The sequence below is a fragment of the Nelumbo lutea genome, chromosome 5 (genome assembly GCF_056320005.1).
Source record: "Nelumbo lutea isolate HS-2025 chromosome 5, American lotus-T2T, whole genome shotgun sequence".
Lineage (NCBI taxonomy): Eukaryota > Viridiplantae > Streptophyta > Magnoliopsida > Proteales > Nelumbonaceae > Nelumbo > Nelumbo lutea.
The window spans coordinates 6924295-6940946 of record NC_142688.1 but is presented as its reverse complement, the minus strand read 5'-3'; the positions used below and the strand labels follow the sequence as shown (position 1 = coordinate 6940946).

General features: G+C 40.0%; 1 protein-coding gene across 1 annotated transcript; it reads right to left on the bottom strand.

Annotated features, from left to right (window-relative positions):
- Positions 1-3299: 3299 nt before the first annotated feature.
- On the bottom strand, positions 3300-16020 carry LOC148850062 (P-loop containing nucleoside triphosphate hydrolases superfamily protein). Its single transcript, XM_088946736.1, has 2 exons — positions 15005-16020; positions 3300-4214 (listed from the first exon to the last, which is right to left on the bottom strand). The coding sequence occupies exons 1-2, from the start codon at positions 15751-15753 to the stop codon at positions 3560-3562; spliced, it is 1404 nt and encodes a 467-aa protein (XP_088802862.1). The 5' UTR covers positions 15754-16020; the 3' UTR covers positions 3300-3559.
- Positions 16021-16652: the final 632 nt, after the last annotated feature.

Genomic DNA, 16652 nt, shown 5'->3' with positions numbered 1-16652 from the left:
AACTTTTCTTTAATTGAGGCGCCATCCATATATGGAATTAAAGCCATACTATCTTGGAAAACACTTGATTCCAATATTTTAATTTATTTTAACAAAAGGCAAAACTTTAGGCTTTTTTTTTAATCATTCATATAAGAAGAATAGACAAGAAGAGTTTGGAGTGTAGTTTGGCAGTCAGATCACGGTTTAGGGATGTGGAAGAAATGCCAAAGATAATGTTGGAATCTCTCTCAGCTCCGCCTCCATGAGCACGAGCCTTTAAGGTTTAAGCCTGCCGAGATCTTTTTAAGTTATAACTCAATAATAAAAGTATAAGACTAATCAATTTAATTTCGTCCCCCTATGACTCTCTACTTCGAAGCTGTCACTGGGTTTGGTGTCATCCACAACTATTAGATTTTTTTTCATTTTTTTATTAGTTCTGTATCCAGCCAGTTCGTACAGGATATTCAATTTCTCTCTCACACACACACACGAGACGAGTAGAAACATACTAAACGAATATGTTTAAGTGTTTATATAACAATAAATATAAAATCTCATTGCACTCCATCATGTTGGTTAAGAATCTGAAAAAGTATAGAATCCTCCAGAAAACTGAATCCTGAATCATCCCCTTTAACAAGGAGAGAGATAGAGGGAGAGGTTCATTTACTTTATGAATTAATGTGTTTTTGGTCTAGTTTATCTGATATCTTTCCCTTGCTTCAATGCGTTCTTGAATATTGACTAGTCATCTCAATTCCTTCCTCCAGAGATCCAGAAATAGTTTTGTTGGCTCTTATCTTTCTTTCATTCTCCTTCCATGTCCAGGCTTTTACTTGTATTTAACCTGCCAGAGTGCCAGTGCATGTGCATCTTGAGACAGGACACAAGCACATGCACACGTGTGTGCGAATTTCCACTGAGATTCGGCTTCACACATCTCGCAAAAAAAAAAAAATGCTTTGTAATGTGATGGAATCCCTCGTTTGAGACCTTCCAGTAATAATAATATAAGAAAAATGCACTACAAACATGATAAACTTCTCGCTTATCTAGACGGTTAAGGTCCTGATTCTAAGTTCTTGGGCTACAAAAATACAAAATTAAGCTCCTTGAACCGCGTAGATGAATGACAGCTAACACACAGACACAGGTCCCTGTACCAACCCAACCCATTAATGAACTCTTTCCCCTAGTATAGCAAACCATTTAAGTTTTGGAATCTTTTGATTAAAAGTAGTTCAGAAAAGGACCTTCCTTACCGCTTACCGCATATAGCAAAAGGTCAGAACATAACCTCTTCGGTAAGCCTCTCAAACGCAGCAAAAGGAGGTGTAAGATGCTAAGATTTTTCATTTACTCAGTTTGGTTTTGTACTTTGTTCGTAGAGCTGGTAACCGGGCTGCTGTTGTGGTAGCTAGGAAAGCTGTATATAAACTAACCCTCATTTTATTTTTCGGGGGAGGGAGATGTGAAAAAAGTAATTCATAAAAGCATGAGAAACAAGAAAAGAAAACAGTGAGATCAGACAGAAGCAGCCGAAACCAAAAAGGTCCAATACAAACAACAAACTGAAACAAAACCACCTAAATAGGAGGTAGGGAAAATATCAAGAAAAGGGCCATCCCAGCTGGCGGATCATCAAGCCAAAGACCCTCCATGGTGTAACCTTGCACTGCGTGGCATGCAGCTGCATGAGAATATCTTTCAAAAATGAACTCTGCTGGCTTCTTCTGTATTGAAGGGGGAGACTTTCTGCAACGCAAAACTGTTTAAGGGAGGGAGATGGGTAGCCCCATGAAGCAAAAGAAAAAAAAAAAAAAAGGCTATAGCCTATAGCTATAAAGTGGGTTGGGCTGCCCGTGGGCCAGCAGAGCATAACTTGGGCGGCCCAGGCCAAACCCCCATGCCTGACTGGTTTTGTATACATCAAAAATTCATATTAAAGACTTTTTCTTCAATTTCTTGTTTATCTTCTTAATTCATTTTAACTTTTTTTTTTTCAAATTTTCTAAAATATCATGTCATCCACAATCCGGCCCAACACAAGCTTGCCTGGGCTCGTGCCACAGGCCATGCCAGGCTTCCCTTTTGAGGTGTTCCAGGCCAGACAGGCATGGCCCAGCCAGGTCCGCATGCCAACATGACACGGCCAGCTACAGTGCGGGAAGCCCACAAAAGTGGCCCAGCATGGCCCACACTACACCTATAATTTTGGCCACTCAACCAGGCTAAAGAACTATCATATTGATAAACCTGATAGCTAGACTTCTGCTTTCAGTAGATTGTGCAGGTCGAGTGATTTACAACCCACCGCTTAACTAGATTCTAGTTTACCGCCATGGCTTTATGAATTATTTTCCATAATAAAATCTTTTTGCTTTAGCAGGGAGGGAATAGTGGAATACTCCACAACAATCTCCAGTGAATCTTTTCACAATGTTGATTATAGCCATTTAGCTGTGTTTGGGATTGTCAAAGAAGTTTAAAGTAGCCAGATCTCTAAATAAACTTGTATTCTCTAATATGCCCTCTCATGCAACAATTCGTTGGGCTTGAAGATGGACAAACACAGGTCCACTTAAATCTAACGCTGAAATTTAATTAATTATAATGGGAGTGACGAAGATGATCACTAGACCACTTGGTTAAATAGGCTCTGATAGATCTATCAGAGAAACGTTCAACTTAAAAGCTAATATTAAGCTGTTGAAAGAGGTCCCTAGATAGGTTAACATGGATCAGGGGTCCAACGGGGACTGTCGTTTCGAGGGAAGTTTACCTAGTTGAGTTTGAGAATCTCTTCTCGACATACGTTGCAAGGAAAGTGTACTCAGTAATCACTACTCAGTTCCAGCGTCAGCAATTGGGCTCCATGAGATCCGACACATGGCAAACGAGGCCGCGACCCAAATTTTTGAATCCCTCCATATTTGTGGCAGTCAGAGGTCGTCAGATTTTAGCGTGCTCATAGGAGTAGGAGTAGCTCTACTCTACCTATAAGAACATTCCTCCAACCCCAGGCCCCGTTCAAAAAAATTACAATGTTACGAGACAAAAAGCTGGACGGCCCATAACGAATATAGATCAGAACAAAGCCTCCAAGCCACAACTTTGCGAGGACCAGGTTGAAGTGCTAAGGGTCCCTAAGACCCACCCAACTCGCTTCCTCAGGCTCAGATGTTGATTGTATACTTGAATGCGAACTTAACTAAATCATTCCTTTTCTACGTGATCTCCTCCAAAGGCCACCTACATTACACAAATCTACCACTACCAGTGCGTTCAAGTCACCAGCTCCAGAGAGTCGAGAGTGAGACCATCTACCTGCTGCATACAATTTTTGCTGCTGGAAAATACAGCCAGAATAGTCTGGAATTTTCCGCACTCACACCAGTGGACTATGCATGTTTACAATACAAAGTACAAACAACTTCTAAACATCATTGTCTCTCTATTTTAAAAGAAAAGAAAATTTAAGCAATTACCTAGTGCATGTAAGAGGATCCTTTCTCAAATATTCACGAGGCATGACAGTTTCTCCCCTCGTTCAATCTTCAAAAAACACCAAAACTCAATAATGCATTGCAGTAGTTTCATCTTCATCTCCCTCTCTAAGTGGCACTTCATTGAACATATACTGGTTCTGATACTCCATCAGGTATTGCGTCGATCTCTTGACATCCAGGAAGAGCTGGTACACTCTACTGATATCCTCCATCTCAACAATCTTCCCCTTCCGTTTCTGGCAAGCCAATGCTGCGGCTGTGATAAGGTGGATTGCATACCTCAGGGAAGCTTCCACCCCAATCTTTGTCAATAATACCTTTGCATCTTCAGACATCTCAACATCTTCCTCCTGGCTTCTGATGTCGAGGATTTTACGGATCTCATCTTCTGTGTATGGCTGTGTTGAGATGATGAGCAAACGATCTAGGAGGTCAATCGGGATACCATGTGGGGATTTGTAATTTGTGCCACGGATGGTTGTGATCCCTCTGTTGGTGGCAACAACTAGGATTGGTGCCATCTCGTTCTCTAAAGCACGGTTAAGAAAAGAGAAGCACTCTATGTCAAGCATGTGCACTTCATCAATGAACAGGACGCCTGGAACTATCTCTGCCTTTCCCTCCTCCCTCCACTCTGCCACCTTTGTGTCAATCTGCTCCCTTACTTCTGCACGGATTTCACCAGTATCACCCGTGAAGAGTGCCAAAAATCCCTGTGTTCTGAAAGTTGAGATCAAATAGAATAAAAGACAAGAAAAGTTAATAGAAGGTACACCAAAGGCAGAGAAAACTCAAGACCAACTTGCATGCCCCAACCAAGTTGTCTACATGCAAAGTTAGATTTAGCATTGGAGTTTAAATATGCAGAAAGTTTCCACCTAAAGTGATATTTACATGGATTCCACCTCTTCTATTGGTATGGATGTCACCTTTAACTTAGAACACTTTCTTTATAGTAAGCAAAATATCAATTAAAGGAAAAAAAAAAGGACAATATAAACTCAGATGATAAGGAATCACTAAGCCAAAGTGAAAGAGAATCACCCCCGATTGCATCACCTTCAACAGACCTTCTCAACAACTTGTAACAACAAAAAGCCCATCACACCCTCTCCTGACTAACTTAACCACAATAAGGATGGAAACTCACCTCACCAACATACAATAAAACCCCTCCAAAATCCACGCCTCCCTCCCATTACTTCAAATCATATTCAATTCAACAACCTTACATCCTCAAGCCATCACCATTTTAAGCCTCCACTGGTCCATCCCCTCTCCCCCCAACTTCTTAGAGAGTCATTACCTGATTAATTGTTAGAAACTGAATTCGAGATTTTAGAAATTTCAACTATCTCCTCTTCTAATTCCATGAATACCTTTCTGGCAAACTCTTCAACAACTTGAATATATGGTTCTTGGAACACCTGCTAGATGACCTAGCAGTCCATGTTTCCCCCACAAATGCAACATCACTAAATACAACTTATAACATTCTACCAAGAAAATCCTCTACTTCTTATTGAACCTGATTTATATTTGGGAACTCTCCATCCATTATGCTTACCCAAAAGGATTCTGAAAACTAGAAAGACGAACCTTTAAAATGCCACAAAAATAAAAGATGTTAAAAATTAGTGCATTCTGTCTAACAAAAACTTCTGCTTGCCATTTATGCTGATGGGTATTGCTCCTTTGTAGATGGAGAACACATCAAATCTATATGAAAATAAAATCTAGAAGTTGCAAGCAATTAATGATTAAATGGAAAAAATTGCAGTTTGACCAGTGCTCTAGATACGGAAAGACAATAACTAGTAACATGATAAGGCAATTTTTAATTTTTTTTATTGAAGGGCATCTCTACATAGTTGCAATTTTGCATTTGACCCACCTCTAATTCCAGCAATCAAAATGGGTCGTCACTCATCAACAAACAAAACATCCATACAATAAGAGTAGTTCAAATCAGGATATACAATGGATAAGTGAGAAGAGTACAGACAACAAAATTATATATGGGTACAAAGGACTAAGGAGTCAAACTAGGTTGTTTGAAGAAGGGTTCAACTTCTGATGCTCATGAAGAAGATGTTTTGTTCAGAGAGGAGCTGCTGCTAGGGGCGTTAGATTAAATAGAGGAAGAGAATGCAGGCCAGAAGGGAAAGATGAGGAGGTTGTTGTTGATCAAGTGAGGAAAATAAAAATTAAAAAGTGGATTTGGAAAAAGTTGTGGAAACTAGAGTCCAAGTAAGCAAATTGTTAGGGTCAACTTTTATTGGAGGAAATCTGAGAAAAAATGTTTCCCGAATTGAAAAAGAACCCTTTCAGTGTGCAAACTTCTAATGCAGAGCTCTGAGTAGTAGATGGTTTTCATTAAAGCAGGGTATGGTTTTTGGAACATTGTAGGGAGAGAGCTTTGGGTCCCTTGTGGGTTTCAGGTTTGACAAGGAAGTTTTTCTACTGCTTTAAGGGTTAAGCTCGGGAAAATTTTTTGTATTTTTAGGGGTTTGGAGGGTTTTGGACCTTCTGGTTTTCGAGTTTTGAGTTTTATCTCCTTCCTTTGTGGGTGATATCTTGCCACCTTTTGTGTGTGTGTGTGTTTTATTCTCTTTCGATAAAATTTTCCTTTTTATATATTACCAAAAAAAATCCAGAGGCTAGTATTAATGGCCAATGATGATAACAAAAAATGCATCTGAGATTGTTCTTTATGCACATAGAACACCAATGACTGTGCTACTGAAAAAAAAAAAAAAAAAAAAAACTGTGTAAGTGAGGACACTAAAAGGTCAACTGGATAACCAAAAGGCACAAGGTTTGAAGCAATACAAAAAATATTTGAGCAATTTGACAGATGAGGTGACTCTGTATAAGTAAAATAGTAGAATAGGATTCACGTCTACCACAAATAATCCTTACTGTTTGGTTGAACTGAGGAAACCATAGATGATTGAACTAAAGCATCATTTGGGCAATTGATACTCCTAGTGAAGACCCTAGCAGCTACATTAAGGTCTAAATTGTTGGCATCCATTAGATAATATCTGCTAATTTTAAGCATACCAAAAAACAAAATAATGAATGTCTAAATACATTAAATTATATATAGTATTAATAGTGTTGTGCACCATAAAACTTAATTATTATAATCAAATGGTTATTCTTGTAAAATCCCTATTCGATTCTAGGTTAAAGTAGAGAAGAAGAAGAGGAGGAGAATAAGGGTTCGGCCAGATTAGGAAAAAAAATCAGTCCACCTCTAGCTGACCCACTTGTATTTATCTCCAATAACATAGTTACAAGAAAGACCATATTGTCCCTAATAAGTGATGGGACACATAACTTAAACTTAAATAAAATAGACCTTTCACTCTCAAATAGATAAACCCAAATGACCAAAATACCCCTGATTTGTGTATTCTAACACTCCCCCTCAAGCTGGAGAGTATATGTCATATAGTTCCAACTTGTCACAAATATAATCTACTCTGCCCCGAGACAATCCCTTTGTAAAGAGATCTGCCCACTGATTTCCTGAGCTCACATGAGATGTGGTTATCACTCCACTTATCACTTTCTCTCTCACAAAGTGATAATCAACCTCAATATGCTTGATTCTCTCATGGAAGACTGGGTTGGAAGAGATGTGAATAGCAGCTTGGTTATCACAGTATAGTCTCATGGGTTTGTCAACCGAGAACCCCATCTCTTGTAGCAAGTTCTTCAACCATACTAGTTCACATGTGGTATGAGCCATAGCTCTGTACTCAGCTTCTGCACTACTCCTTGCCACCACTGTTTGTTTCTTGCTCTTTCAAGTTACAAGATTGCCACCAAGGAATGTACAATACCCTATGGTTGATCTCCTGTCTGATATAGAACCAGCCCAATCAGCATCTGTATACCCTACTATTTCAAGAATCCCTCCACTTTGGTATAGCAAACCACGACCTGGATCACCCTTCAGGTACCTAACAATCCTTAGAACTGCTTCCCAATGAGGAATCCTAGGATGTTGCATAAACTGACCCACCATACAGCAAATGATATATTTGGTCGGGTAATAATCAAACAATTCAACTTTCCCACCAACCTCCTGTATCTTCCAGGATCATCAAACTCTTCACCTGCATCAACACTCAACTTGACATTAAGTTCCATAAGAGTCTCTACTGGTTTAGCTCCTAACAGTCATGTTTCTTCAAGTAGGTCAAGAATATACTTTCTTTGACATAAATTAATTCCATGCCTTGACCTTGCAACTTCTATTCCCAAGTACTTCAGCTTATCCAAATCTTTCGTATTGAAGTGGTCCTGTAGGAATTTCTTCAACCTGTCAATCCCGTTACTGTCACTCCCAGTTATGACAATATTATCCACATACACCACTAGCAAGGTTTTCCCATCTTTTGAGTCATGGCTGAATACAAAATTGTCTACCTAACACTGTTTCATCCCAAAGTCTTTCACTACTCCACTGAACCTGCAAAACCATGCGCATGGAGATTGTTTCAATCCATAAATTGCCTTTTTGAGTCTACAAACCTTACCATCCTCCTCCTAAGCAACAAATTCTGGTGGTTGCTCCATATACACTTCCTCAATGAGATCACCATGTAGGAAAGCATTTTTTATGTCAAGTTGCACAAGAGGGCAATCATACATAATAGCTAATGAAATCAACACCCGAACTGAACCAATTTTAGCCACATGAGAAAATGTCTCCATATAGTCCACACCATACAACTGAAAATAGCCCTTAGCCACTAACATGGCCTTCAATCGCTCCACACTACCATCTAGAAGATACTTCACTGTGTAGACTCACTTACACCTAACAACATGCTTACCAGGAGGAAGAGCAGTGAATTCCCACGTGTGATTGTGTTGTAGAGCAGAGAGTTCCTCTTCCATGGCTTGCTGCCACCCTAGGGAGGTAAGGGCTTCTTGGACACTTTTGGGAATGGAAACAGATTATAGCAATGATATAAACTTGCAATGAGAAGCAGAAAGGTGAGCAGCTGAAACATAGTATGAAATAGGATGAGAAGTACAAGTGTGTTTACCTTTCCGCAGGGCAATAGGAAGATCAAGGTCTAAGAGAGAAGAAGCAATGACAGAATTTGTCGACGAGGGATGAATTGGAGGAGGGGCTAGTGCTCTTCTGTGAGTATACACCTGTTTGATTAGTGGCCTCTTAGTAGTAACTGGCATGAGAGGCGAATCTGCAACTGGAGTGGAAACCACGGGAAGGGGATTCACAATAGGGACGGGAAGAGGAACTACGGAGGAAGGAGAAGAAACCACAGTATTGAGAAAAAAGGAATTGATTCAAAGGTGACATCGGAGTACACAAACGACTTATGGAAGTTAGGGTTATAGCACTTATACCATTTCTAAGTCCTTGAGTAGCCAAGGAAAACATACTTAGTAGCTCGTGCATCTAACTTGTCTAAACCAAGCCCCAAGTTTTGAACAAAACAAACACATCCAAAGACTCTTGGGGTGAGAGGAAACGAAGACAAGGTGGGAAACACCACCAAGAAGGGGGATTGGCTTCCAATGATGGACATGGGCATCCGATTGATGAGAAAACAGGATGTGAGGACGGCATCACTCCAAAAATGCTTTGGGACATTCATATTAAGCATCAAAGACCGAGCAGTTTCAAGGAAATGTCGATTTTTCCATTCAGCTACACCGTTCTGTTGTGGGGTGTAGGCACAAGAAGTTTGATGAATTATCCCATGGTGCTCTAAGTATTGCTGAAATGGTATTGAGGTGTACTCTTTGGCATTATCAGAGCGAAGAATTTTAATATGAAAACCAAATTGGGTACGTATTTCAACAAAAAAATTTTGAAAAATAAAAAACAATTCACTGCAATCTTTCATAAAATAAATCCATGTCATCCTTGAAAAGTCATGAACAAAAATTACAAAATACTTATAGCCATTGTATGACATCACTTTGATTGGACCCCAGACATCAGAATGAACCAAAGAAAAATGACTCAAGACATGACCATCAACTCTTAGACTAAAAGAGACTCTATGATGTTTCCCAAGCTGACATGACTCACAATCCAAAGATGAAAGATGACTCAAGGAATGAACCAGCAACTTCAAAGCCTTGAGAAAATGATGACCAAGTTTGCAGTGCCATTGAAGAAGAGTAAAAGGCGACTGAAAAGCTACTGGAGGGCCACCACCATCAAGGTAATATAATCCACCTGCCTCATGCCCTCCACCAATCTTCATCCCCGTCTTGAGATCCTGAAACACACAAGAAGATGGATAAAAGGTTATGGAACAATTAAGTGACTTGGTTAATCTACTAACAAACATAAGGTTAAAAGGGAACTTGGGAACATATAAAACAAATGATAAAGACAAGGAGGAGAGATCAACATCACCAACACCACAGATGAGAGATGTAGAACCATTAGCAAGAGTAACTGTTTGAGATGTGGAGGACCGAGAAAGAGACGAAAATACATTAGGGGTCCCAAACATATGGTCCGAGACTCCGGAGTCAAAGATCCAGTGTGAGGGCTTGGAAGCCAAGCAAGCCATACCTGAATGGGCAAAGGCAGTTGTGTTCTGCTGGGTGGACCATGTAAATCATAGCAGAAATTAACCGTGTGCCCCTCTACTCATATATTGCACGGGGTACACTCACCATCTCCTTCCCAAAAGCACTAGTAGATGTGGAGGGGATCGGGTCAGTATGCTGGCTATCAATAATTGTACCACTACCCTTAGTCACAGCATGATTAGCCCAAGTGTTGGGTGGACCATGTAAATCATAGCAGAAATTAACCGTGTGCCCCTCTACTCATATATTGCACGGGGTACACTCACCATCTCCTTCCCAAAAGCACTAGTAGATGTGGAGGGGATCGGGTCAGTATGCTGGCTATCAGTAATTGTACCACTACCCTTAGTCACAGCATGATTAGCCCAAGTGTTGGTTGGACCATGTAGATCATAGCAGAAATTAACCGTGTGCCCCTCTAATCCACAGTGTGTACACTTCCTAGGGGCATTACATCTTCCTTTACCACGACCTCCCCCCGAGTCCCGACCTCCACTCCGGTCACTAGCATAGTTAAACATGGGACCACCACGGTTGCCTGGAAGTCCACGACCACCACCACCACCTCTATTTCCACGGCCTCCCCCTCTAGTCACCACAAAACCAGATCTGTCTGAGAGAGAAGAATGCTCTATAGACTCAATAGATGTCCTCCTAAGACGGGCAAAAACTTAGTTAAGTAAGGGAAGAGTAGACCCCCCCAATATTTGTGCTCAGACAGGCTCATATTTAGCCTTCAAACCCACTGGAAACCTTGTCGCATCAAGTTGCCCACGCTGTTGTTGCTGAATCTGAACATCCTGTGTCAAAAGATGATACACATTGAGCTCATTTCGGATATTCCTCAGACTTGCATACTATTCCTCCAAGCTTGACTGCCTTGCTTCAGATTAAAGTACTCTTGGTACAACTGATACACCCTAGTTGTATTGTCTTGTCCGGAGTATAGTTTCTTAGCATGATCCCATATTTCTTTAGTTGTATCTAGGAACATAAAGTCCACGCTAATTTTTGGTTCCATGCTATTCCACAGCCATGTCATTATTTATGCATCTTCCTGTTCCCAGTCACTAAACCCCAGAGAATCAGAGAAGGGTTTCTCCTCTCTCACATGTTTTACTTTTTTCTTAGCCTTTAAAAACACATCCACAGATTTTGCCCACAACACAATTCTCACCATTCAACTTAACAGATGTCATTTGAACATTTAGGTAATCTGGAGAAATCATAATGCTCGTTTTATTGTCATTCCCATCTCCAATCGATGCCATCTTAACTAATTCACCTTCAAATATTCAGCACAACCTCACGCACTTCCACAAAACTTATCTCACTTTTAGCACCACCAACTTCTTCAAATACACATTGCACATCAAATACAAAAGTTGAAATCACTCAATCATTAAATCAAACACAGAAATCAGTATAAACACCACCACACAACACAAGGTTTCACTTTCAACTATTCAGAAGCATCCACACACCATTCAACACAGTACAACCACCACCACACCACTGCTGTCGTGAACTTTAGTAGTCGAAAAACCCTACTTTCAACACACGTATGAGGTAAAAATAGAGGGGAACAAGGCTGATATGCATACTAGTCACTTTAAACCTCCACAAAAAAAAAATATTTTGAACCGAAACACGGCATTTACAGTCCACTATTTAGGTAAAAAAAAAAAACAGAACTGTTCATACCTATCCACAAACAGCCCTCTTCGTATCACAGAATAGAGGCATCTAGTACACAACCTCAACAACCACCACCATAGTAACTAGAGGCATACTCACCTCCAAAACCTCAAAACGACTACTCCTTTTTTGGCCTCTTGTCAAGCTTCCACTCAGGCTAGAAGAAAATCGAAGAAAGCTGAAATGGTTGGTGGCGAACCCAGGAAGAAGACAAACAGTGAGGAAAGAAGAAAAAAAGGGAAAAGAGAACTAGATTGTATTGCTCTGATACCATGTAAAATCCCTATTCAATTCTACGTTGAAGTAGAGAAGGAGGAGGAGAAGAAGGGTTCGGCTAGATTAGGAAAAAAAATCAGTCCACCTCTAACCGACCCACTTGTATTTATCTCCAATAACATAATTACAAGAAAGACCATATTGTCCCTCATAAGTGATGGGACACAAAACGTAAACTTAAATAAAACAGACCTTTCACTCTCAAATAGATAAGCCCAAATGACCAAAATACCCCTGATTTGTGTATTTTAACAATTCTAATATGCAAAAGTTTTTGGTAATTTCATTTCTTAAAATTTAATGATGTATTTACTAGCCCTTAGACTCATTTATACAGAACCAAGTGGTGTTTCTACTTAGGAAGTAGATGTAATAAGGTCTATAAATATATACAAATAAAGAGGTCAACATTCTCATGTAATAAGGAGGTTGGATCCAAGCCTCAATGAACCCACCACAATGGTTGTAGAACAAAAAAGTGCAACACAAGTCTATCAGCATAAAGACAAAGGCTGTACTGTTTTTATGAGAATAAACATAAAGACTATCACAGTGAAAAAGAATGGCAACCTCCCCGTGGTTTAGCCATCCACAATACACCCCTAGCAAAGACCATATGCTAGCAAATTGTTATATTTCAGGGTGCACTTCAGTAAGATGTTTTCTTGGTGATGATGAATGAGCCTACAAAGTAAGGAAAAAGAAGATAAAACAACCTATGAATCAGCACCAATACTCCCTAGGAATCAACTCCTAGAGGAACTATTAGGAATCAATTCCTTATCCTAGCATATCCAGCCTTCCTTTTTTCATGTTTGCAAACAAATGCTATAAACCACATGATTTATATACCCTCCCATCGCATATTTGCAGTTTATTATTTATATTAACTTATTTATGAAAATGCACCGATATCTTAACATTTTTATGGTCAACTAGTCAGTACAGGCGCACTTACTAGTCACTACATCAATTAGAAGGACCAAAACAACCAGCTATAACCTCTCCTTACTACATTGATAAACATTAATAATACTGCCGCTCTTTATGATGTCTCAATTTGGAGTTCTCACACATCCACCCAAGTACCACCTAAAAAGCCCCTTCCACCACAATATGCAACATCATATATCCCCCATATACTTCTTGTTCGAATCTAATAACAAACTATGTTGTTAACTTACATTTTTATATTTTAAGCAAAAAATGTGAATGGAATTAGACATGGCACAAGAATCTACTAATGATTTCAGAAGCAGAAACATGTCTTTCACCTGTTTAAGATATCTTGTGCAATTCAGTTACTCCCATTTGTCAGTGATGCAGCCATCTCCTAATACCCATAGAATGGTGATCAAAATTCCTTTTCTAGTTTTACCTTTAGTTTGTTAAAATGTACTCTCTAACAATTGTTTTTTTATATTTTCCCCACTATATGTTTTCAAGACTCAAAACATGGGTTTTTTTATCAGCAACCAAAAGGGGAAAAAAGCATATAAGAATTAATGTGGAAGGCAGATAGAGCGGCTGTGGTGTGGTCCATCTGGGAGGAGAGGAATGCAAGAATATTTAATGAGAAGCTCAGGTCAAAAGAGGACTTGGTGGAATTAATAAAAATTAAAGTGGCTCGTTGGATAAAAACCCTTGACATCCTCCAATGTTTTACAGCGACTGATATAATAAAGGTTTGGGAACAAGGTAGCACACTCTTCAAAACAAAAGGAAAGAGAGATGATAGAATGGAAGGCAACAGTAAAGTGCTGGCTATGTATTGGTGTGTTTATGGGAAACCCGGGGATGGCAGGTATTGGTATGTTTAGAGACTCCTCAAGTAAAGTGCTGGCTATGTATTCAGGACCCATAGGAGAAGGGGACTCTTTAAAGGCTGAACTGATGGCACTGTTACATGGCTTAAAATTTTCTAGGCAATCCAATTTAAACCTGGAAGTTGAAGGAGACTCAAAAGTGGTTATCTCTTGGATCACTTCTAGTCAAAATGTACCTTGGGTTTACAGACTTGCCTTAAGGGAGATGGTCTGAAAGGGGACCTGAATGCTTCCTTTAATTGGATTTGCAGGACAGCTAATGGGATGGCTGGCACTTTGGCTAAGCAAGGGGTATTTAGGCAGCTAATGGACATCTGTATTTTCGGGTAAAAGGATACCCAAGCTGTTGTAACTTCTACCTCCCATTAATAAAACTAATCATTTTTTGCTGATCAAAGAAACAAGAATTATATCTGCATAATGGTGAACCTTGCAATATTATGTCATTAGCTGAAAGTTATTTAGTTAGCAGAAAAATGAAAGCTATTTAAGGTGAAGAACTGTGACACTGTAGTGGGCTGTTTAAAAATATGTTTTTTTATGGATCTGTTTATAAATATGTTTTGAAACAACGTTTGAACAGGCACTACAAAATGATCTTTGTTTCAATGGTAGATGAATGATGACAGCCTTCATAAAACCAATCAAAGTAACTACTTCTAAAAGAACACAGTTATTCCATTCTACCATGTCCATCAATCCAATCACCTCTCCAGTAAGCTATTAAGTACCCTGTTCTTCTCTTGTTCTGAGAAAAAAAAAATGTGGCACAGTATAAGTGTATAACCATAAGTAATGTCTGGTGCTTGCCATTTGTGTTTTTCCCCCAAGTCCATGTATCTGAAAATGGAAATTTTCAATAGCAACAGGAGGTAATTTATTTTTTAACAGCTAAATCTGCACAGATACGTTTTCTTTTTATTTGGTAATCTGAGTCTCCAGGCCTTCTTGGTTATAAACTCTAAAAAATGAATTCCGATCGGTAATTCAGTTATTCATGGTTAACTAATTTCAAAGGGTACGCCACTGATAACTGGTAATGACTTAAACAACCATTCTGTTCGTTTAAGTTGCCTCAAAAAGTAACGCAGTAGGTAAAAGACGGCATACCTGCTGTTGATAACATCAATCTCGTGAAGGGTGACGCAGTGAACGACCTCTTTTCTCTTCTGCAACTCTCCATCAGGGCACTGCACGAACTTAGTCTGTGGGCCCATGGCATCGTAATCCCTCGACCTCGCAAATGATCTTCCAAGTTTCGTAATCTTCCCAGATGCCTTGTCAATTGCTATCACATCTCCACTCTGGACTTTCTCCTTACCCAGAGCTTCAATCATCTTTGCCCCCAAATCATACACAGTCTCCATCTCGGTGGTCTTCAGGGTCAACTTCCCAGACTTAGAGGCAGCACCGGAAACAGCAGGGCGGTCAATCTGGACTTCGACGACCTCCCCTTCGATCACCTCGGTCTCCTCCTTGATTCGGACGCCTATGGCCTTGCGGAAAGCTTGCATGAGAGCTTCAGTTTTGGACATCTCGAGGGAGAAGAGCTCGCTACCGGCCAACATTGCAAAGGGAGTTTCTTGGCCAAGAGACTTGGCCATGCCCATAGCAATGGCTGTCTTGCCAGTGCCCGGCTGGCCGGCAAGGAGGACAGCTCGACCGGCAATTTTGCCCTCTTTAATCATCTGGAGGATGACACCGGCGGCCTTTCGGGCAGATGTTTGGCCCACCATGCCCTCCGACACGTCCCGAGGCTCTAGGGCTGAGTCAAGGCCGAGTCCTCGGATGTGAGAATGTGCACCTATCCGCTCGATTCGAGTTAGGTCTCGAGTCTCTGATAGCTTCAGCTCCACCATTGTTGTTGTCGTAGGCTCGTAGCTGTTTTGAGCCGCTTTGAGAAAGAGGGAGGGAGGACAGAGGAGGAAAGGAGGGAATGAGACTCTCAGAGTGAAAGTAGCAGGCGTTTTATAAGGTAGGAGGCGGTAAAGTCGAAGGGCCGGGAGAGAAAGAGAGGCTGCGATAGTACTGTAGTAGGGCTGGCTACTTGGCTAGAAACGGAATCCCTATGTCCGAATCCGAATTGGATCTGAATTGGATAAATTATGATTTAACTTTCCCAATCCAATATGTGACCGGATGAGATATTCTTTATGTGTAACTGCGATGGTATGTAAGTAATGTGGGCAGAATTTGTGTGGGTAGGAAATTGGACTCATCCAATATGCCATGGTACCTGAAACGCTTTGACCAATCACAACCTTCCCTGAATTTGGATGAAAACCTACTGATTGATTACCTATGATGCCAGTTAATTGGTTGTAAGTTTTTTCATAGTTTTAAGTTTTTGGATTTTCTTTTAACAGAATTACACTGAGATGTGCTACGTACAAATAGGAGTGTTGTGAGTTGAGTGGAGGATTAGGGGTGAATAAATGGGTAGGTTATGAAACCAAATAGACTAACCTTGAATTGGATTTGAACCAATCTTACCCAATTTATTATAGGATAAGGTCCAGTTCCAAAGTTTTGGAATTAAGCCAATTTTAGAGTTTAGGGGTTTTACCCTATTCAAACTGATTTTGAAAACCGGCCTTAATTAGCCTTGATGGAATCAGTCTTAGAATCAAAGTTGTATTGAAATAGATCCCCAAATATTTTGAAGATGTAAAAATTTGAACCCAAGCACTCATGGTTACAATGGCCATTGTCTTACTTGACTATTGAGTCACTTAAGAGATTTGATTCTCTTTTTTCA